The 24,381-nt window shown below is 41.2% G+C and overlaps 1 protein-coding gene across 15 annotated transcripts in view; it reads left to right on the forward strand.

Moving 5' to 3' along the window:
- The window catches only part of FHIT (fragile histidine triad diadenosine triphosphatase), a 1,448,428-nt gene that overhangs the window by 1,170,461 nt on the left and 253,586 nt on the right, over nucleotides 1-24,381 (forward strand). For all 15 annotated transcript variants that reach the window (XM_049715382.1, XM_049715384.1, XM_049715385.1 and 12 more), the window contains 2 exons: nucleotides 7,519-7,664; nucleotides 10,008-10,037. In XM_049715382.1, coding sequence (XP_049571339.1) covers nucleotides 7,519-7,664; nucleotides 10,008-10,037 — 176 coding nt within the window. The remainder of the gene's footprint in view (nucleotides 1-7,518; nucleotides 7,665-10,007; nucleotides 10,038-24,381) is intronic.

Here is a 24,381-nt window from a genome sequence, read left to right on the forward strand (position 1 = left end):
GTTGATGAATATTCTATGAAGTCTTGAGTTACTGAAGTGGGTTTGTTAATATCCCATAAAGAAAGGTGTGGCCCAAACTGTCAAGACGCTTCTTCAGAATTGTATTGGTTCATTTTTTGGACAATATTTCTGCTTAAAAAAAAAAAATCACAGAATTACCTACATTGCGAGTAGTAGATTACTTTTGAGATGCCACCTACTTTGATTCAAAACTCCGCAACTGTGCCACTTAAATCAATTGACTCTTTTCTCAGAAATACCTCACAGTCATCCTGGTGTTGTTTTTTGAAGTGACATTAAGAATTATTTTAAACATTTGCAAGGACTAGGATTCTTTATTAGAGCAAATAATGCGTTACACGGGGTCTACAGAAGTCTGCAATGCAAACTGGGAAGTTCCTTGTCTGTCATTAAACTACATACTGATCTACAGTAGAGATGAATACAGACTCTTCTTTTTTTATTAGTTCAGAAGAATGACTAATTCTCCATCATATTATTTGATGTCGACTTATTCCATATTCATATATACACATGCTAATCGGCTTCACTGGGATCAGTGATATTTTGATGGTTTGATTTATTTTAGTGACTTTTCTATTCTGAATCCCTAGAGTAGATCAGATTTGGCAAAATAGATGGGAGCAAGTCTGAGCAACTCTGAGAATAAAATTCTGCTGTTGTCTTTAACTAATCATCTGAATCAGTACATTTCCATTTCCGTGTCATGACTCTATATTTAAATATTTCATATTTGTCATGGAAATGCTCATAAAAATTATTTTTTAAATCATCAGTTATTATCTTTGATGAGCAAATTTCAAACTTATCAAATTTTTTGGAATAACAGTGTAGCAACATAATGATCATTTGATATTGTTGGGACAGTTCTCACTTTTACAGCATCTCATTTTGTTCTTGATTCCACCAGACCTTTGCAGTTGTTTTTGTGGTTCACGACAGTTGTTGGCTATCAGCTGGGGTACCTTAGTTCTCTTTCACTTGGCTCCTGTCTCCAGTAGCCTAGCTGGACTTTTTCCACGGCGTGTTGGTCTCAGGGTTCCAAAAAGACAGAAAAAACAGAAGTTGCAACGTCTGTTAAGGCCTGACCTTGGAAAGTCACATAGCAACACTTTGATCACATTCCACTGGTCAAAGCAAGCCACAGGCCAGTCCAAACTCAGTGGGAAGGGAAATAGACTCCAACTTTTGGTGAGAGAAGCCGCAAAGTCACTTTGCAAAGGGGCATGTAGGATGGGAGGGATTCTTGTGCTAATGTTGGTGAATAAGCTACCACAATGTCTTCAGGTGTTTCATTGGTGTAAAGATTCCATTTCATTTCTTTCTTGCATTGTGTGTATCCCGAACTGGCTGTGCGTCAGCAAGAGTTCAGCACAGGGTCTGGTATGTTGCCACGTCACTTTAACGTGGCAAAAACACCCTACATGTTCATGCAAAAGGACAGAGACAGTCACTTCTGGGCTGGTGGTGAGAGTGGAGAAGAAGAGGGAAAGAAAAGGCATTACCCAGTTTCTGGTAGTCCTTGGCGATATAAATGATGCTATGAGAAAGTCAATGGCTCCCAATAATTAGACTGTCCAACAGGCAATGGGATTTTCAGTGTGTCCGACAGCCTGACTCATTGACATAGACTGTAATACCTAATCTTCCTCCTATCTGTCAACCCAGGGGAGCCCGAGTTACCTTGAAGAAACTGAAGCTCAAAGCTGGAAAAGGGCCAAAATTCAGGCTCTGCATCCCTCTTACTTCCTCCCGCTGATAAAGATGGTTCTCTCATTCTTGATCCCCTTGTTCACAGTTCCCTGTTAGAACAAGGGCATTCTCAGGGCTTCCTTTGCCCAGCACTGAGGCTTCCTTCCACCGTGGGGTTGTACATCCCCTCTGCTTTCTTCATTTGAGGCTGAGTTTTTCTCAGGCAGTTAGCAGTTTTGCACTGTCTGTTTGTATTTCATGAAGTGTGATTCTCTTCCATGAACAGAAGGACTCTGCGAATAGAGGGCACACTTTTAATGAGAGGACCGTCAGAGACTGAGTCATGAAAGCTATACAAAGTGTAACATCACAATGCTATGCTTAATAACATGGACTTTGGAATCAGACAGATTTGGGTTGAATTCTAGTTTTAGTCTCCTACGGAGTGTACTGTCTTGCACAGATTTCTTATTTTCTGTAAGCTGTAATTTCCTCATCCGCAAAATAGGAATTATAATAGTCCTCCATTGGTTTGTTGGAAAGATGAAATCAACGAGAGTCCATATATAAATGAAACGGTGATTTTGGCCAAAGGAAGAATACCCGACAACTTTCTTTGATGCATAAATTGCTAGGCCATTTTCAAGGATAGGTTTTGGTCCAGATTTGGAGAAATAGTTTCTGATTTTAGAAAATGGGAATGCAGGACCATCCTGAAAAGTTTGTCTAACACCCCTAGGCAGAGTTAGATCCTGACTTCTCTATGCTCCCACAACATTCTGTACTGATTTCTATCAATAGCACTCATCTCTCAGCGTCGTATGATCTGTTTATGCTACATGATAGTTTGGGATAATAGAGTGTGAACACTTCAAGGTCAGTTACTCTGTCACATTCATCTTGGCATCCTAAATTTTCACACAAACGCTGGACTGAGAGGAGGCTGTAGTTGTGGGGTGGATGGATGAGTGAGTTGCCAGCCAGCCCTCTGTTTGGTTCACTCTCCTGTTTGTGAAGTCTGCTTTAAATCTCATCTGCACTAAAAAGTCTTTGATTTTCCTCTGCTATGAGAAATCCCTTTGTCGACCATAGGAACTAAATCATAATTATTGACCTTCTCTTCTTTAAAAAAAACTGTTATTACTAAATGAATGTGTCTCCTTTAGACTATAGGGAGAGGCCAGATCCCATCTGATAATCTCTTTCACAGGCTTTCAGACATAATGAGTACTGGATAAACATATTAAATTCAATTGAGTAGATTACCTTCTTTGAGGGTTCTCATGCACGTTGGCTAAAAAGTCTCTTCAGAGGTGTTAATTCTACGCAGAGAGGACCCAGGGATAAGTGTGTTCTTGTAGCCCATGCGCAATATGGGATTTGCCCGCTAGCAAGGCCTAAGAGTCTCCAAATTAAATTATATTGCACCTGTGATATTACCTTAAAACAACTGGCATATAAACAGTGGCAGAAGAATTTCAAGAGCCGTCTGCTGTTCTTCAAAATTAATTTGCTTTCCCTGAGTTGCTTGTCTAGGAACAACATGGAGCACATGGTACCCACCATCTTTGGGTAATATGGTATTTTCTTCTAAGGCTTGTGCACTTATTTTGAGGAAATAATTGTATGCTCAGAAGAATTTGTGAATAACACTGTTTTGGTGCTCTCACGTGTTTGCAGATCACGTGCTTCCTTTTTCCATTTGGTAGTGGCAGAAACTCCTTGAATTGTAATGGGGAGTAATACTCATGATTTATCTGTGTGGCGTCAATACCACAACACATTTTATGGTTGTGATTAGTCTCTCAAAGCATCAGAATTATTACAGAGTCATGAAAATGTTCTACCGTGTTGACATATTTTTCTTAGAAAGGTAATTTTTTTAAGATACGTAATATTTTTCTAATATGCTATTAAGATAACACTGTAGTCCTCAATTTAGGAAAAGAGGAATACCCTCCCCCCACAATACTTTCAGTTTCCTTTACTTAATTTTTTTCTGATGTGATTCCTCTAAGTCAAGGGCTGACACTTCAAGGCCCACGGGCCAAATCTGGCCAGGCTCCTCTTTTCGTATATAAAGGCTTCCTGGGATATAGCCACACCTGTTTGTGTTCGTATTATCCTTGGCTCCTTAGGCATATGGCCCACCAAACCTAAAATATTTACCATCTGGCCCTTTGCAGAAAAAGTTTGCTGATCTGCTTTGACTTCTTTATGAACCTCTTTATATTTTCAGGTAGCCATGGGATAATTCATCCCACTCAGAGGTTCCCCATGGTTACTCTAGAACCCTTGCCTTACTCAGGTGCCCCAGGTCCCCACTGCATTGGGCAGCCCTCTGTGCTTTTCTGTCTGTGCCCGCGATAGTACTGCGATTGTGTATTTCAGTGCCTGTCTCCCGGACCGGAAGGACAGGAACACCTTCTTATTCTCCTTTGCTGTTCCCAGAGCCTAGTACAGTGTCCACACTTAAGTGATGCTCATTGTTCATTGAAGGAACAAATGAGTTACACGTCTCAGTCACAATATAAAGCAGCATTTTAATAGGTACAGTTTATCTGAGACTCTGAGTATTCTAGAAACTACTTCTTTCTAGTTATAAAAGGGTTTTTTAAAAAGGCTTTTACCTTCACAATTTTATTTCCTTTGGGCTCATGTGAAAATTAGTTTATGTTAAAAATGAGTTTACATTTCTCCAGTTTTCATCTAACATTAGTTCTAACCATCTTAAGGATAAACTTCTTTGAATTAAAAAAAATATATTGCAGACTATCTCAATCTTGTATAGATGATTGAAAAGTAAATGAATGTCATCTCCATTTTGTCAGGGTTTTAGTACTCAGAGGTGGCTGATACAAGGGTCTGGTTTATTATTTATTCTCTCATTCCAGCAAGACTTCCTAAGCATCTCTGGTGTTGTAGGTGGTGGTGAAAGAGCAATAAACAAGACAAAGCCTTTACTTTTGTGGAGCTTCCTTTCTCATCTGGGTACATGGTAACCAGCCAAGAAAACCACCAGCTGGTGGCAGGGGGGCTGTGAAAAGATTAAAATAGGGTGATATAAGAGTGAGTAAGCAAGTAGCAGTTTAAAGTCCCTAGCAGCTAATTGTTCTTTTGAGAGAGTGGCATTGGAATTAGGTTCTGAATGATAAGAAAGAAGCGGCCATGTGAAGATCAGGGGGAGTTGATCTAGGCAGAACAAATAACCAGGACAAAACCCCCAAATCTAGGAAGGAGCTTAGTGTGTTTGAAGAACAGAAAGAAAGCAAATATGACAGATGTATAGTATGCTAGAGAGGAGTGAGGAAAAAGAGGCTCAGGAGGTAGGTAGGCATCAGTCAGGATGCAGCCTACGGTGAGGTTAAGGCTCAGGCTCTTGTCTTCTCTGGTTGTAAAGGAACTGAGGGAAGACGGTTGATGCTGACTTTCTGATGCCCAGTTAGTGCCCAGAATGGCCCCAGGAAGTGTGACGGTTAGCGAATCTGCTACTGGCCAGGTCAGCTTCTCACACTGCAACCAGAGGCTCCAGAGCCCCACGGTGTGTAATGCCAGACCCAGCTACCTCCGTGTAGAGTGATGTGGAACCCACCTGTGTGGCCATTCCTAGGTTGAGATGGCTGTTTGGCCATCCTCTGGGTCCCAACAGAACAGAGACAGTGATCACCCACATGACCACCTGCAGAAGTAAGCACCCTTGAGAGTAATCTCCATTTCATCTTATTTTTTGCATCAAAATGTCTGTGTGATAAGATGACCTTTTAACAAAAGGTTGGGTTGCAGGGAATATTATGTCAGGACAATGTTGCCTAAATGGGTTGCTGAAAAATATTCACCTAAATGAGAATGTGCTTAGCTGTTGAAATCTTTTGTGATATGTTGTATTTCTATATTAATATTCAGTTACCGTAAAAAATGTATGTGATGTATCACCCTGCGGTTAGGTATGTACAGGATAGAACATCTCACACGTTCAACCATTTTGGTTCCGTTCCATAAACAGTTTGATTCGTTAAACTCGGGTCAAGCTGATTCTTAGCACCGGGTAAGAAAATGGACAGGTAATAAGATACAGTTTTTTATGGCATTGGAAAAAAACCTTTCAGATGTCATTGATATCATTAAAGTAACGTTAGACACAAAGATTGCCAGGTTCATTCCATCAGTTTTCACAGTAAGCAGTTGTTTCAATAGAATGTTATTCCCTTCCCCACCTAGTTGCTGTGTGCAGACATAGCCAGCCACAGTAATTATGAATATTGTTGGAAGCTTGCAAAATTGTCATCTTGCTGTGGTTTGGTGAAGTCAGAGCCTAAGGGAGGGTGTAAATTAAAGCAGGGAGGAGGAAGATGGGGAAAGGGCTCTTTTAACAGCAAAAAAAGCAACTCAGTGGGAGTGGAGGCTGGCAATCAGCTCAGAGGAAATGAAAGGAAATTCTCCATTTCTAAATGGTTCATTGACCCATGATAATAAAGCAGCCCTTCCAGAGAAGGATAATTATCTTTTTAAGTATCAGATGCCCTGTGGGTGAAGGCCTCCCTGCTCCTCTCTTGAAAAATGAACTCAGATTAAACAAATACTCATTTTCCTAGTTTACCGTTGACATAAATTTCCTGATTATGAGCAAAATTAATCAGTTTTCCCTCTCTTTTTCCCCCTGTCTTATGGAAATGAGGCCCGCCCAGCTGAGCTCAGTGCATTTCCCCTTGGGTCCTGAGTCCTACCAATAGTGTGGTGGGCTAAAATGCTTGACATTCTGGTGAGACTAGCAACTGTAGACTTGTGGTTTTATTATGCCCCTTAGCTGCTTGGCTCAAAGCAGAAGCCTGTTCTTTTAAAACAAGAAAAACGAAAGAAACAGAAAAGAACATTAGCTTTTTTTCTCCTGCTGGTACCTGAAAACTCAACAAAAATTAATGTAGCTTGTGTGTGTATACACATGTATGTGTACATGTCTATATGTGTATACCATACACTTATGAGTTCAAATACAAAAAGGAACTGAAACGTTATTGATGATGTGACGCTGAATGTTTATTTGCTACCAACAAATGATCAAACTTGCATCCTTTTTCTCTAGAATATGTTATTTGTTCAGACCAATAATGTAAATATGTTGATTTGTCTGACTAATAGAGTACATTAAGATGGCTTCATTCGCACAAGCAGACACCCCTTGTTTTAACTTAATGATTTGCCTTCAACTGCCTTCTTGAATTCTTAGTCATCAGTTTGAGGAATGCTTGTCATCAGCTGCTTAACCGTGTGGCACATCTCCTTGTTGTAAATGAAGTTCACTGAACATTTTCAGAATCTCTATACTCCTTTTAAAAATAAAATACTCTTGTCTTTTGATTACATATTTCTCTACAGAGATATTGAAATTAAAGTTTCGATTGTGACGCTCTTCCTAGAAAAACCAACTGAATATTCCAGTTGCTTTTCCAACCCAGGGCCTTTGGCTGCTTGAGAATAGGGGTCAGGAGATAACGGTCCAGAATAGATCCTGCCTCACGGCCTAATTATTTCAGCCAGCACTTAAGTCTCTCTGAACACTGATGTCTTTGTCTCTTAAGAGAATTTCTTCAGTGCGCCATAGCTTCTCCTTTAAAGTATAATGAACCACGTTTGCAAGCTCTCTTTGAACTCCTTGGAGTTCAGTGGTTGGTAAATATTTGTTCTTTATTCCTTAGCCTTTGCGAGTTCAGGCCCTGGGCCAAGGGGCTTCAAGCCTGTGGGTGTAAACTTCTTGGTAAAAATGATCGCTAAAGCAAGCAGAGTATACCTTAACGGCCCTCACTGCAGATGTCCTCGTGTGTCCCCTCCGGCCAGTGGAGCGCTTCCGAGACCTGCATCCCAATGAAGTGGCCGACCTGTTCCTGGCAGCACAGAGAGTCGGGACGGCAGTGGAAAAGCATTTCCAGGGCACCTCTCTCACCTTTTCCGTGCAGGTGAGTGTACAGATAGCTCGCTCATCCAGGGCCACCCTGCTATCCACAAGGCTCCGACGTGGACTTGGTGAACAGGGTGGGATATCAGCGGAGGCAGTGCGCGCAGGGTTGTTGACCAAGCAGCTGGGAGCACTGGACGTGTGATGTATGTGATGAGCATGAAGACGTTCCAGATCTTTTATTGGAACTGGGGCTGGACACGTCATTTTGATTCCAGGAGAAATAGGTTTTGAGCCCTGCTCTATTTCTAGGGGAATAGAGCTATGCAGGTTAGGTAGGGCCTCGCCCTCACAAGGCTGACCTTTTTAATTCAGCCTCAGTGATTGATTATGGATTGCTTATGGTACGAAGCTGGATTGATTGAGTGTTCAGTGTGGCCTCCTTCCTGGTAAAGAAGCTAGACCCCCAATCTCTAGAGATCTTTAGGCCGAGTTTGAGCCAACGCTTGTCAGTGTGGAAGGAGGAGGTCGGCGGTGGTCATCAGCTGTGGGAATTGAGTGAATCTTCAGGTAGTAATACACCATGAGCCCCTTCCTATCGCCCATGGAAGGAGCTGCGGGTATCTATACGTAATTAAAGCCCTGTGTGGCCTTGAGATTTGATGACTCTCCAAAAACCCTTTGGAAAGAATGGATGGTTTCATGATGCAAGAACTTGTACTCAGTGCTTTAGGCAAACCGGATGTTTATCATCCTCCCTCTACCCTCCTCAGCTCTCCACCGTAGACCTTAAAAGAGAACAGATAGAGAAGGCCACCGTTTTCAGGTCGTGAAAGACTCTGACTAGAAATGTTCATCTGCTTTTTTTTTTTATTTATTGGCCGCGCCATGCGGCCTGCGGAATCTTAGTATCCTGACCAGGGATTGAACCTGTGCCCCATGCAGTGGAAGCAAGGAGTCCTAACCACTGGATGACCAGGGAATTCCCTCATCTGCATTCTTTAAAAAAAAAAACTTTTGCCACCATGTCTGTGCCAAGAGTATCTAAACTTCCTTGTAAAATACTGTGTGTGGGGTGTGTTGTGTGTGTGTGTCTGTCTGTCTGTCTGTCTGTGTGTATTGTGTATCAACCCCTTTGAGTCACCTTCAAGCAGGTAGTTAAGCTCATGGTGGGTTTATTCAGCTGATGCTGCAAATCATGTTTCCAGAGAGACCAAATGAAGGCAACTGGGTGAAGACACCTGTCAGTGTTTAATGGAATACTAGAAGAAAATTCACATTCATAGGAAATGGCCAGTGCTGGTTATCTAACATGATTTGCTAGAAACTTAATTCCAAAAGTATAGAAACTCATGTTAAAAAATATAGAAACTGTTGCTATTATATAAAGCACTTAGAGTACTTTCATATATGTGGTGTTTTCAAACTTTTTAAAACTTTAACGTACAGTAAGATATATATTTATTTCACAATCATATATTTCCCTCTCCCCCTACAGACATGTAGGTAAAGGAAACAGAAACGTCACAAGTTGACTTTATGACCCACTAATAGGTTGAGACTCCAAGTTTGAAAACCGCTGATTACACAGGTCTGCTTAATCTTTGCCATAGCAGGGCAAGAATTCTCACCCCAAGCAGTTTGGGTCTTAGAAGTAGAAAGCCTTAACCTAAATTTTCAGAGTTGTCATTCCATTTTGAAATTTCTAATTGTAGAAACATTGCCTGTTCTGCTGTTCCCAACCAGCTGAGCGCTTACTTGCTTCTGCTTTGTATTATGGCTGGTGACTAGACGAGTTTGCTTATTTTTTAGCTAAGCAAGTAGTTCTGTTGGGCTTCAGAAAGCCTAGGGAAGGACCCAGGATGGGAAAAGAGCTCAGCTACAATAAACACTTGCACCTTTTCTCCCAAGGTCAGAAGAGCCAGAAAGGGCCCACGCTTGGGTGCTCCTTCTACATGAGACAGTCCATATTCTTGCTTCTTGCTTAATGGATTATGTTTATAGCAATTTCCTGAGGAGAGACTTAAAGTTATCAGGCATTAATTAAGCTACATCTGGTTTAAAGATAACCAAAAGGTGTGATACTTCACCTCCCTAAATATTTCCAGTCTTTCTTTAATGCAATTAAAACCATAGCCAAAAGCAAAGAGCATGAAAAGTAGGAAAGGGGTTCACTCACTGGATAATTTGTATCATTTTTATACATAACTTCTGACTCTCAAGCGGAAATGGAGAACTGTTGGGCCCCCTACCTTCGAAGCGAATGGTCCCCATGAGGAAACTATAAATTAACACACAATGAAATTGGATCTAAATTATTAACAGGCAATATTTCTGAATAAGCAGGAGATACCATCTATCTGTTCTCACCTCTGTCTTTTTTTTTTTTCCCCCCTATTTCTAGGATGGCCCCGAAGCCGGACAAACTGTGAAGGTGAGTGCTTATTATATGCATACAAATTAATAGGGGGCAATTACGAGAACTAATAAAAAATCACACTGAGTCATTTGGAGCACATTGCTGCTTCATTATGTTATCTTCGAGGTCAGAGAGAGCCTTGGTGTTAGAGCTATAAATCGTGACATTGTAAACTTTGCCAAGCAATATGTTTCACATTCGTTTACAAGACATTTACCTTTTGTAGTAAAATTATTATTGTTCAAATGCTAAAACAGAAACTAAATCATGGAGTCCTGAAACAGAAACGGAAGTCAAACGAGTTCATGGGAGGTAGTGTCTAGGAAACAGGACATACGCCGCATGTGGATTTGTGGGTCTCCTGTTAAGCCTGCGCCTCTGTGGCAGCCTTCTGGTTCTCTGCACTGTATATTGTTGCTTTGCCATTGTTGAGTGGAGGGCTCACAGATATGGTGGCCCCATGGTTATCCCTTCACTCCTCGCCCGTTGCTTCCCTCTGTTCTCTTCCTTTCCACCCACACACCTACTCTTTTCCTCCCTTCGTACTTAATACCAAAGTTCAACATAATGGAGTCAGTGGAGCTCAAAAATGAGTTTTTAAGTGTGCCAGAAGACGGAAGGAAGATTTATCAGCATAGTCTCTGCTTCCCTAATAAAGTAAAAGAAAAGAATAAAATCCTGGCTGATTCTGAAGTTGAGTTTCAGCCCCCTTCATACAAATGCAAATGCCTGTGCAGTTAGTTCCTACACCTAAATCATAGAAGAGGCCTTTTTATTCTTTTTCTTTTCTTTTTTTCGTGTTAGAAATCTGAAGCAAGTCTAACTGGGGTGCTTATGTTACATTTTGCGAAATGAGATTTTATGGCTTTGAGACTGGCTGTGAGTGAGGAAGGTAATGCTTGGTACCAAACAATGCCAGCTAAACATCATCCTCTTTTGATATGCGTCTGCATATGGGTTTTAATGCTTAACATAGCTACCGTGGGACTTTTATAATAGAATCTCTGGGAAATACTTTTGAGGAGGAAACGTCCTACAGAGATGGCCACCAAATTCCTTATGATAAAAAAGAGCGAGCCTTGCTCCAGACACACAGTGTGATAAGGACAGAGGGGCTTCACAGCTTTCCCCCACCTCCGTGCCAGGCTTCTAAACATGCCGATGCTAAAAAAAAAAACAAAAAAAACCCAGTGTAATACGGTAGCTTCGTTTTGCAATTGCTTTTGGAAATACAAAATGTAAATGTTTAAACCTGGTTGCTAGATTTTTTTTTCTTTTTAAAGAACATTTATTTATTTATTTGACTGCACCGGGTCTTATGCGGCACACGGGGGCACGCAGGATCTAGTTCCCTGACCTGGGAACGAACCTGGGCCTCCTGCATTGGGAGGGCAGAGTCTTAACCGCTGGACCACCAGGGAAGTCCCACTAGATTTTTTTTAAAATCAATATTCAAATAGAAATTACACCAGATTAGTTAGGTGCTTTGTGCAGTATCTATTTGATGAAATTCCTTCAGCCATTGAAAGTAATGCTGCAGAGGCATAGCTAGTAACACGGGAGAAAGTCAAACCATCTCAAGGGGCATGCAGAGATTAATAGTCTGCACAACATAAACATATCTGAAATTTATATGAATATATAGGTTATATGATCTCAAAATTTTATTTTGGGAATCTGAATGGGGCGTTAATCTAAACGGGGCATTTTCCTAGACAGGCAGGCACTGAATAGAGACAAAAAGTAGATTAGTGGTTGCCAGGGGCTGGAGGAAGAAGGGAAGGAGAAATGACTACTACCAGGTAAGAGTTTCTTTTTAGGGTGATAAAAATATGGAATTAGTGGTGATGGTTGTGCAACATAATGGATATTTTTAAAACCCACTGAATCGTACATTTTTAAATGGTAAATTTTATGTTATTTGAAATATATCTCAATTAAGAATGATAATAAAAAACCCCAACAAACACCAAGTCTAGCAGGGCTGAGCACCATGGCTGTAGACTTTCTGACTCTAGTACTGACTACTTTTTCATGTCCCAACGATCGGGCCAAAAGTTTTAATGGTTTTGTTAGCTTTGACGGTGGGGTGATGGAGTAATTTTTGGAGTATGGCACTCATATATAAATTGTTGAATGTGGTTCTTATCATCACTGCCATTGTCATTTAGCTTAAGTTGATTTTTTTTTTACAGTTCTTTTTTTTAATTGGCAGATTATGTTCTTTTGAAAATCTTTCAGTTGTTTCCTATATGATCCCTAATTTCCCCCATATGAATTAGCAGGGCCATCTCTATTACACAGAATCGTTTGTGTAATATTAAATGGCTAAAAGAAAACATCCATATGCATTTGACCTTTGAATAACAGGAGTTTGAACTGTGAGGGTTCACTTATACAGGAACTTTCTTCAGTAGTAAATACTACAGTACTACAGATAAGTGGTTGGTTGGATCTGCAGATGCAGAACTGCGTGTATGGAGGGCTGCCTCTGAATTATACACGGATTTTCTACTTCGAGGGAGGGTCGCAACTCCTAACCCCCAAGTATTAAGGGTCAGCTGTACATAAAACTAAAACCTCAGTGGATGGCAAAGTTTTGAAAACTGTCCTTTTAGACCAAGTCTACATATCACAAGTTGTCTAATCTGTTTTTTCTAAGTGTGATTCTTATACTACCTACCAACTATTCTTATGCTACCTACCTGGGAATTAATTTTGATGTTACGTTAGTAAAGAGGTTGATTCTGTTTTTATTCTAAATTTCCTGATTTAGAATCTTTGTGTTTGGGGCTTGGGAATCTTCATTGTTAACAAGCACGCCTCATGATTCTTCTCAGAATGTAAATATTTACCAGCCTTGCTGCTTTATGGTGATAAAGTAGTAGGTGGTGATGGCCACATAACCTTGACCCAAGGAAGCCAGGAGACAGCCCCTCCAGGGAGTAAAGCTAATCTCCGAGAGGCAGCAGTGAGTGGTGGCGTGAAGCGAGATCTTAATCCCCTGCCCAGGAATTGAACCTGGGGAGCCTGGATGAAAACCAGGAATCCTGGCGACCACACCCCCTGGGTCTTGCCCCCAGTGAAAAATGCATTTCTCACGGAAGCAAAAACTGTAAAAACAGGTACAAGTTTATTATTAGAGACATAGCACAACAACAGGTGGGAGAGCACACGGAGAAACAGTTTGTTTAGTTAGGACAGAAGCAAGGCAGAGATGCACACCGGAGAGGAAGGGTGTGGGCGTCCTCCCGAATGAGGAGAAGCCAGGAAAGAGGTGGTTAGGTCATTCATATAGGGCAGTTCTTCTGGGTCTTCGTTTACCTTTGGCCAATTACCTGGTTTCTATTTCCACACCTGCCCTGCCCTAGGACCCTCCCCAACGTGCGTGTGCAACGTTTTTCCAAGGTGGATTTCAGCCCAGAGGTCTATAGGACGGCCTTAGCATCACATATTATGGGGTGTGCCCCCTCCTTTTGACCCCCAAGGAGCCTTTCTGCGCATGTGCAATGTTTCCCTTGCCTCAAGGATGGGAAATGTATGACCTCTTGATCTTTTAGCAGAGTTTAGCCCCTCTCTGTCCCTGCCATAAAAGTGTCCAATGTCCGGTTATCTACCCTATTCCTGTTGTTGTTTCTTATATCAAAGTGCAGATCTCGAAATACACAGAGGAGTCCGCTCATAAGTATGTAGTCGGGAGCCGGTTTGTCTCTTGCCTCAGGAAATGTAAACAAGGGGCTGATAATGAATGTCCGGCCTGAAGCCCATCTTCTTCTCACCCCAGGAAGTGTGAACAGGAGGCCAGTTGTCAATGTCTAGCCTGGGGCCCATCTACCTCCTGCCTCAATGCCACATGGTCAGTATTTAGCTGCCAGGTTTTGAAAGCTACAAATCATGACTAAGCATTTCAGATTTTGAAATTCACACAGTTGAACATTATGAGGCACTATCTGAGGGCCTGCCACGGAAAGCGCAGTGACTCTTTTCTTTCTCTTTGCTTCTGTGTCTGACTCTTGGTGCCCCGCCTGGGCCCTAAACCATTTTTGTCTCCTGTTGGGTGATAAGAGCAATAAGCCCAGCAATGATCCCTTCCCTTGCTGTTGTTAGCGGAAATGCACCACTGAGCGAGCCTCTTGAACGTGGCGCCCCTTTAGGGCTTTTTTGTTTTGTGGGCTTTAAATTCTTCTTTGCAAAGAACAAGGGTGGCCTAGCTTATTCAGTAAGGCATTTGTAAGGAAAGGGAAATATCAAACTAAAAATGTGACCTCTTTTATTTATTTTTTTGTGGTATGCGGGCCTCTCACTGCTGTGGGCTCTCCCGTTGCGGAGCACAGGCTCCGGACGCGCAGGCTCAGCGGCCATGGCTCACGGGCCCAGCCGCTCTGCTGCATGTGGGATCTTCCCGGACCGGGGCACGAACCCGTGTCCCTTGCATCGGCAGGCGGACTCACAACCACTGCGCCACCAGGGAAGCCCTAAAAATGTGACCTCTTAATTCTCAGTTGTTTATTAACTCTCCCGTTTGAGTCTTAAAAGTAGGAGGGCGCTGCTGTCCACCAGGTGATTATTGCAGCAATTCTGATATCCTGCAGGCTTGAGAAATGATCCCTTTCTTCTGGTCTCAGCCATATATCACCATATGCATATCCATATTATCATGTACCTATACAGCCATATGTCGCTGGGTCATCAGCCTTCGCTGACCAGCCCCTCCCCTCTGAGTAGCCCTCCTAAACCCTTTACTTCCTATCCCGTTTGCCTTGGTCGACTAAAAACAAAGACAAAAACCTAAAAGTTGTGAGTTGTGTTTTATTCGGGGACCTTACTGAGGACGATAGCCTGGGAAGACAGCCTCTCTGAGAGCTCTGAGGGACTGTTCCCAAGAGGTCAAAGAGAAACCAGGATATATAGGAGTTTTGCTGAAAAAAAAAAAAAAAGTAGTCAAACATCAAAAGATTACTGATAATCACAAAAAAACAGACATCTCAAGTTAATGGTTTTTCAGTGCTTTTCTATGTATGGGAAGATGCAAGAGTTCAGCTCATTGATATTATTCCTTTGACTTGCGTCTTTACTATCTAAGGCCAGTATCCTGTTTTTCTCCAACTTGAATTGTCCTCAGGGTGCACTGTAGGGCCCGCTGCTGCCCTGGCTGACGGCTCGATGGCAGGCAGCATTCTTTGTTTACTAAAATGGCAGGCAACATTTTTTGTCCATGCCTTATTTTATTTCCTTCAAGGCCCTCTTCACTGTCTTTTATTTGTTTGTGTGTTACTTTTTTTTTTTTCCTGTACTCATATTATTTCTTTAGTCCCTGGAGAACGTAAGCTTCGTGAGAACCTGCATCTTACCATTGTTTACTGTGGCTCTCTTGGGCAGTGTGGGGAGGAAAATGGAGATGATAATGGTACTTAGCATGATAGAACAAATACTTCTAAGCTTCTAACTTCAGTTAACATGAAGAAGCAGATGATATGTCCTAGTATTTCAGTGAGCAGTCAGAGGCGTGGGTTTTCTGGAATTTCTATCAGGAATCTCTCATATTTTGGCATCACTGACAAAGGCCAGAATTTCCACTAATCAAGTTCCCAAATCATACTCCAAAATGTAATTCCAGCTAGTCAAATCATTAAGGCAATGTTCAGTCCTTTAAAAGGGATGCTACTGAGTAAGTTTAATATGAGCTTTTAGAACAATTATTACGTGTGTCTTTGGGTGGGAGAGTGCTTTAGATTATTAAAGAGAGAGATTTCTGGCAGGCAGGTAATCTAGAATTTTTAAGAGCTATTTATAAAATATGCTTGCTTACACTCTTCTGTTTACGGTGCTTGACTCCTCTACTTACATATTTAACTTCATAGCGTTAATGCAGTGGGAAGTGTCTCTTATTAACTGTTGATACATTAGCAATTACTTTTTCAGGTTGCTTTGGGAAGAACAAGGAAAGGAATTCTTTAAAGAACTGTGATTTAAAAATTAAAAAAACAAAGTCTTCCATTCACTGAGGAGTTTCTTTGGTCCCTTCCACAAGGAGTTTTGGTAATCTTTTCAATTCATGAACTTAGAGGACACTTTAGCTCTCAAAGTCCAGGTGTTAATACACTTTGACATTAGTCAGAGGCTCCATAGGAGTATTAGCTCTGCTAATTTATTAGCTGTGTAACTTTTGGTCTAGCCTCTTAACCTCTCTGAACATTCATTTCCTCATTTTTCGAATGGGGGAAACCCTATCAAATGTATTGAGTGATGGTGAGAGGAAACTGATATGAAGATGTGAATAGAACGCCCAACCCACCACATCTTTTCCCTAGGACCTTATGCATATTTCTTAATTTTAATCTTACTCTCAGTTTTCTCGTCCCTAAGACAGACTAAGGTGTCACTTAGGGAGAATGTTTGTGGTATAGAGGTTGTTTATGGCCCTGCCTAGTTCACTTAATTATACACTAAATTCTCTCACTATTAATTATTGCCTTTTAGCTTAAATTCTTAAAAAAAAAAAAAAGCTTTCATCTGATCATATCACTTGTGTAGTTTGAATAACTAGTTTGAACTTTTATAAAATTGACCACTTGAACATTCAGAAATCTGCCTTATTAATTGGGGTGAGAAATCTCCGCCCAGATACTTTTAACATCTGCTGTACCCCTCAGTGGTAACGAGTAAGTTGTGCTCCTGAGCCAACAGTGTATTTAACAATTACTTGAAATAGGTTTCAGTAGGACAGAAATCTATCTGCCCCCTATGCTGGTTCAGTAGGTCTGATGTGGGACCCAGGACTCTGCCTTTTAACAGACACTGTAAGTGATGTTCATGTGTACATCACTCCAGTGCAAAGCCACTTAGCAAAGAAGTGACAAGATGTGGAGGAATGTCCACATGGCGGCTTGCTTTCAATCCAAAAGTATTCCTAATATTTGTTGTGCAGAGAAAGGAGAAACCGACATCTTAGAAATCAAACTGATTTTACTTGACTGGTATTTATTATTTTCATCTGGAAAGAAAGTTCAAGAGAGCTTTAATTTGCCAGAGAACTTTTATCCTTTGATTAAAGCCATGAAGAAAAGTGTCTTGCCTTTGTTTATAGCTAATGCTTGTATTTACTGCTGAAGAATTAGTATCTTCAGGATACAGTAGCTTTTATCTTGTGCAATTGCCTTATAATTTGCATCTCTGCTCTGAAGATGAACCCAATTTGCCTGAGTTTGGTAAACCAAAATCATTTTTGGTGCTCAGGGGATGGGTTTGGGTGTACAGGTGGGAGTGGATGCCTCCAAGCCCACTCTTCCCCTTGGCGGGTACGCATCTCTGACTCTCCTTCCCCTCCTGGTGATTTGGAGGCAAAACCCCTGGTCCCTGGCTCTCTAAGCAGGAGAAGGGAAGATGAGCCTGTCATTCCCCTGTGGGAAACATCCTCTCTCATACTAAACCCTCAGCCTTCTTCTAAGTAACTATCAAATCATTGAGTTTTTCCATTTCTAATTGGTTAATTTTGATTTGCATGATGCCATTTGGATCAAAGCACTGAAAGAAACATTAACTAATCTCCCTGTTATTCTCCCGTTCCTGTTTGCTTATTTTATCCTTGTTTTCTCAAACTCACAGGCAGCTTAGGTGGGCCTGATGGGGGATGCTGGAGATGGAGTGAGGGTGAAGGGGAAATGAGATCTTCAGAACTAAAGTCCTGCTGAAGAGGGAGGACTCTGGAACCAGATGGCCTGGTTTCATTCCCAGAACCATCACCTGTTATTTCTATGACTCTTGCAAAAGTCAACCTTTCCTAGTCTCAGCATCTATTTATAAGTTTATAAAATGGGGGCCTTAATAGTATCCTGCCCCTTAGGGGGTGTTGTGACAATCAGATGGACTAAAATACATGTAAATGGCCTTTAATATAACACTTGACACACAGGGAAGTCTCAGTAAATATTTACTATTAGTTTTATAAGTTTTACTTAATCCTCGCAATTCTCAAAATTGGGCGTTAATATTTTACACTTGGGAAAACCAAGGTTTTTGGAGGTAGTCACTTATCAACAACAGCAACAATGACAACACAAGTTACAAACAGGAGAGGTGGGATTCAAACCCAGGCTTGTCTGAAAGCTCAACTTTCCATTATATCATCTGGCTAGATGTTCCTAAAAACACCTTGCACCCAGTAAGCATAGACAAGATGTACAAGGAGAGGTTTTGTAAATATTTTGTCTCCCTGAACACAGGTTCGTTCTGCATTATTTTTCTCTGCTTAGAATAATGTGTCTTCCATCTAAAAATACCCAGAGGACTACCTCTTTACTTTTATTGCACAGGTGGAGGTTAACTAACCTAAATGCTGCTTTATTGGTATATGTCAATTTACAGCAGAATTATATGTTTTAGATGTTTAATCTTTCATTAGTGCTACCAAACAAATCCCTTTCGTAATTGGAGGCCCTGACATAGAGCAAAGTGGATATTTGGCTGTTAAATTTATTTTGAGATCCATGACACAAAATGTGGCAAATATTACAGTTGCATTCTTAGCGTCAGTGTGTTACAGGTTTCAGTGAACTGTCTTTTCTACCTGATGCTCAGAGTTTGGGGGTTTTATTTAATCACTGTCAAATCAAATATCCTGTGAAAGGCAAAGTGCTTTATAGACCCTAAAATGCTACAGGCATTATTATTCAGAATCACCTTCTTGCCTCTGTTGATATAGTAAGGGCAGTGAAATACTAGGTTTTCAGTAAATAATCACTGAAGACACTTCTCTCTCTCACTATTTTGCTGTGTATGTTTCAGGCCTAAGACATTATGTATAAAATTTCTAACTCCATGTAACCCTTTCAAGTTCAAAGTTTTAAACCTGTGACATGTAAATAATTGTCTTGTCTAAAATGTCCATTTTTTAAAAAAAAATAAGTAACTAAACTCAGTCCAATGAATCGTGGGACAAGGATTCAATAGTTTTAATTAAATATGAGTGGTCACTTCAGTCTTCATAGATGAGCTGTTTGTTACAGACCGCATTATACACCTTAAATACAGAACGGGGAGTGAAAAGTCCCTAAAATAATGTGCGCTTTGGTTGAAACTGGACACTTCAGCTAAAACAGATCCAGATGAATTTGCAAACTTTTGTTTCAGTACTCACAGCAGAAATAATAAAATATAAAAGAGGGTTACTTATAGCCTATCTATTTAAGTCTAAAAAATACGGATCTATATATTGCTTAGAGAAATGGACAACATAGGGTCGGGATGCCTCTAGAATGAGGCAGTAAGAAGAAGGAACACACAAAGGGGTGTAAAGGATACCCAGGGGCCTTTCACTACATACCTAATATGTTCCTGGTTTTCTATTATATTATTTATATTTTGTAAAGAAAATACAGGAAACAATCTCTATAATTTTTATTTCACGGGGGTCCCATCAGAAGAATTTTCCATTGGGAGATGACTCTGATCCTCCGTTCTTTGTTCTGTCTTTGTCTTTAGCATATAACTAGTCCTCACACCTCCTATGTTCAAATCTCTGGTGATGGGGCCCATAAAAAATGGTCTTAAAAAAGTCCACAGTTGATTCTGATGGTTACCCATATTTATGAACTACTGTTTTATTTATTTATATAAATACATTTTGATTCTTGGTCTAGATGACCTAGACTTGCAGTTGATTCTGGTGGTAACCCAGATTTATGAACTGTTGTTTTACTCACTTGTATGAATACGTTTTGATTCTTGGTCGAGATGACCTAGACTTGATTCTAACTCCCAAATTCATCTTGAATTATTCAGTTCCTTTCAGGGCCTCCTCTCTGCCCATGCCAAAGCCATTACTGGAGTAATTCTCAAAACTCAAAATGCAGCTGGAAAACTAAGGGTGTGATGACCAAGCCTGGGTGAGATGGAAGGCAGGTTAATGAATAATAGTCATGGCAACCTGCAGAGCCACAGATATGGAAGAATTAGAATAATGACCTCCCTAACGACATTTGAGTGAAAAACATTGGGTTGGTGAGAATCTGTAATGGCCCTCGGGCCAAACACAGTGAGAAATTCTCCCACCATTTCTTTGTGAAGTATGTTAGCACTGGGAAAGGGTAATTTTGAGATTTTAACTTTACATGTCATGAGGCATCAATCCTATACCTGTAGTCTCAGAGCACATCCCCTCTCTAGAGAAGCTGCTCATCCAGGAAGGTCAGGGAGATAGAGATGCAAATTGCTAGAAGCCTTCTGAATCAGATTAATCCCAAACCTCAGGGGGAAAGGACAAACATCATGGTTTGAAATCCCTCTGGGCTCATTCAACATAAAGGTAATATTATTGCATTCTGGTACTGAAAACCCACATTTCTCTCCCTTGTATTTATTCTTTCGAATAAGCTTTTCTTGTTCCTGATGTTACCTGAAAAATAAACCTGAAGTTGCTGAGGATGTTGACCTTGCCAAAGTGGCTTAGAAGAATAAACAACAGTGAATGAGCAAAGTGAACTCACCCAATATTCTTTTACTTCGTGGTGAAATCCATTTACCCTAATGTTCACATTCAAATCTCCCACCCTAGGGTCTGTATATCAGCACTTGTTCCCTGAAAACAATATTTTCTTGTCGTACTTTCTAGACTGTTGCCCTGAAAAACAACCCAACAGGGCCTTTTATTTGTGTTTCAGTTCATCTGTTGGTTATAAATGGTATAAACTCCCAGATGCAATCAGGTTCTAGCAGTATAATTTTGAGGAAGCTCTTTAGTCTTGCAAGGAATCAATGTGATTCCAAGCTCAGCTCTGCCATCACATGACCAGGGATGAAACTAACTCTTCAGGAAGAAACTCAGAGCCTGGGATGACTCAGAGAATCCCAGAGAGGCAAGTGATCTTGAAAGTCATGTAGTATCTTCTCTTCTGCAAATGATTCCCCCTCTGTAGCCTTTAAATTGGTCTTTCATCTTCCTCTACACCTGGGAACCCAGTGTGCTGTAAGGTGGCTTCTTCCAGTTTGGAACAGCTCTGATCTGTGGTCGAGGATGAGAATTCTCTCACTGCCAAAAGTATCCTGTTCCTGTCTCCCAGGAAATGAGCATCCTGCCTGCTCATGCTTTTATATCTAGCATTCATTTTTTAATTCATTCGGCCAATGCCTACCATGTTCCAAGGATTGTCACAGGCCCTGGGAGAACAAGAAGAATGAGGCGTAGTCCTTGTCTGTCTTTAAGGATAGTCATTGAAATAAGGGCTATAAGAGAGGAAGACTGAGCAAGTTGTAGAAGTTGTAGAGTTCATACAAATTCCTCCTACCAGTTAAGTGTTTACTGAGTACCTACTATGGTCAGGCACTTCTGGGAACTGGGGTACAGTGGGAGGAAGGGCAGCCAAGGAATGACTCTCACGTTATTGTCTGTCTTCCTCTGCATGAAAATGAGCAAATAAGATAATTGCAGATTTTGAGGAGTGTTAGAAAGGCTTAAGCGGTGCTGTGAAAGGGGATAATATGGGGAGAGGGAGCGGAATAGGGGTGGTATGGCTGCTTTAGGTAGGGTGGTCAAAAAAGGCCCACTGCAGAGGTGACCTGTAAACTGAGACCTGAGGAATGACAGGGCTCCCGCCAAGTAAAGAGCTGGGAAAGAAGGAGCTTCTGGGCAGAGGAAACAGCGGCAGAGATGAGCTTGGCACAATCTAGGAGATTGTTGAAGACCACATGGCAGGACTTCGGGGTGGAGAGAGAAGTGGTGGAAGATAAGTTTGAAGAGGTGGACAGGGGAGTATTTCTACCAGTATAAATACAGTACCACTGTAAAGAGTTTTAACTCTATTTTAAATGTATTTGTTGTTCGGATTATATTCTAAGGGCAGAGGATATTTCACATGTGCTCAATATGTTGGGTCCCCTAAATCGATTTGGTTTTTAAGTTTCCAGGAACTTGAATAATTTGGTCTTATGTCTATTCTGGGTGCTGGTTGTCTCCCCAACGTACTCCCCACACTCCATTATTTAGCAGCCGAGGAGATAGGATGCGTTTGAATCCATCTCTAGTTCCAGGTGTTAACCTTGTTTGGTTAATCCAGGGGTTGGCAAATTTTTTCATAAAAGGCCAGATAGTAAACACTTTAGGCTTTGAGGGCCAGCTGGTCTCTGTCACAATTATATAACTGCCTTCGCAGCACAAAAGCAGCTATACAAAATATGTAAATGAATTTGTACAAATGGATGTGGCTGTATTCCAATCAAACTTTATTTGCAGAAGGACACGGTGAGCCACGTTTGGCCCATTGGCTGCCCATCCCTAGCCTAAGCCAGCTCTCTGCCACAGTGATGACTTGAATTAATTCTGACCTAACTGTCACCTAGAGTGTAGGATTCTCTCGGCTTCAGGAACAGTTGTTCCCAGCATCATGGAGGACTTGTGGGACGGGATGCTTTCTCTACTCTCTACTACTGCTTATAAATAGGGAAGCAGTAACCCTGCCGGCTGCTGGCAGCCATCTTAGGATTCCTAGGGCAACCTGGTTTAGAATGAACCAGATGCTGAGGCCAGCATGTCAGAGATTGAAAGAAATTGGGTCCTTGGTGACATTGTTGGGTTGCTGAATTAACCAGCCCTGAAGACTGCGCTACATCTAGACTTTTTGTTTAGATGATTTAATAAAGTTCCCCTATTGTTTCATTCAGGAAGAGTTGAATTTTCTGCTACTTCCAATGGAAAACAGCCTCAATTTGATCATCTACTCTAAAATATTCAGTTATTGCTACTCCTTAATATGCCTAACTGGCAGTTTGAGTAAACAGTTTCTAAAGTGCTTCTGCATATCTGCAGTACTCATCACATGCCAATGGGAATCTTTGAGCGAAAGTCTGTGAATCAATGGCCCTAGCAGAACTTAACTTCCAAAAGGCTCCCTTTGGTGCATGACCACAGAGTAATTCCATTAACTTTAACCATAGTGGTGCTGTACAAAATGGGCCCTGTTAGTCTATTCTTCCCCTTCTTTTTCATGTTAAATCGTATCCTGCAGCTGTTTCTTCAGGTAAGGTATGCACACCAATGCCATTCATTTCTTGGCCTTTATTAATATATGCAGGACTCTCTCAGGGAGGGAGTGCTAAGTGTGTACGTTAAAAATGAATCCACTGCCCCATTTGTGGACTGTGAGAAGACCTCAGAGTCAGGGACATCGATGGATTTTTTTTTTTTTCTTTTTTCTTTTTTTCTTTTTCTGGCTCTGTCGGGTCTTTAGTTGCGGCGTGCGGGCTCTGTAGTTTGCGGCACGCCGCAGGCTTAGTAGCTGTGGCGCACGGCTTAGTTGCTCCATGGCATGTGGGATCTTAGTTCCACAACCGGGGATCAAACCCACATCACCTGCATTGCAGGACGGATTCTTTACCACTGGACCACCAGAGAAGTCCCATGGATGGATTATTGATTGTTGTAAGATCCAATAAAGTCATAAATATGGCTCAGAACAATTACTGTGGCCACATTAGCAACTTATTAAGTCCATAACTTGCTTTCAAGCCTGGCCTCCAAGACTTAAATAAAGTGCTAGAGGGAAGAAAGTTGTATTTTAGGAACGTGGCAACCAGGGATAGGATAGAGAAATTTATGATTTAATTTGCTGTGCAATCTAATTGCGAATAACTATTAGATTTTTTTAAAAGTGAACTTTGATTAGGTTTTAGGTGTCAGAAATAAACTGGAAATATGTGTCAGTGTATACTTCTCTGAGAGTCTGTCGGGAGGGGAAAAGGAAGGTATTCATTGCAAGGAATGACTTTCCTGGGTGACCTTGCACCCTGCCTTCTGTGTTCAAATAATTGGGTTATGCCTGAGACTAGTTGGCTCTTCCCAGAGACTTGCTTTTTACTTTCTTCACCAAGTGTCAATTTTCCCCCATTTAGAAATAAATCAATTTGAAATGAAATTACCCAGACCATTCCTTTTTCACCATCTAGTAAATGAGTCTCTTGAAAGAACACAAGGTCCTCCCTTTTCAGCTCAGGCATGATAAAATCCTTCTGCACAGAAGTGGTGCAGAGCTGTTGTCCCTGCCTTCTCCAGGCTTTTCATCTTTGGTGGACTATGTGTGAGGTGATATTTGCTCTGTAAAATGTACTGTTGGCCTGTCCATAGATTCCTGTGCATATTTTCTGAAGTTCTAACCTGAAGTCAGACTGCTTGGTTTACATTTCTAAGCCATAGCAGGTGGGAAAAAAGCTGCCCGTGGTGGCATAACACCCATTAGGCACACAGTGGTTCATCTGAAGCCCCGGCCTCAGCCGTAGTCGGATGACACACATACTGGTGGCTAGATTTTCAGGAATGGATTGGCTCATCTTTCAGCTCACTTCAGTTAAATGCAAAAGCAGTTTGCACAAA

The sequence above is a fragment of the Orcinus orca genome, chromosome 10 (assembly GCF_937001465.1).
Source record: "Orcinus orca chromosome 10, mOrcOrc1.1, whole genome shotgun sequence".
In the NCBI taxonomy this organism is placed as follows: domain Eukaryota; kingdom Metazoa; phylum Chordata; class Mammalia; order Artiodactyla; family Delphinidae; genus Orcinus; species Orcinus orca.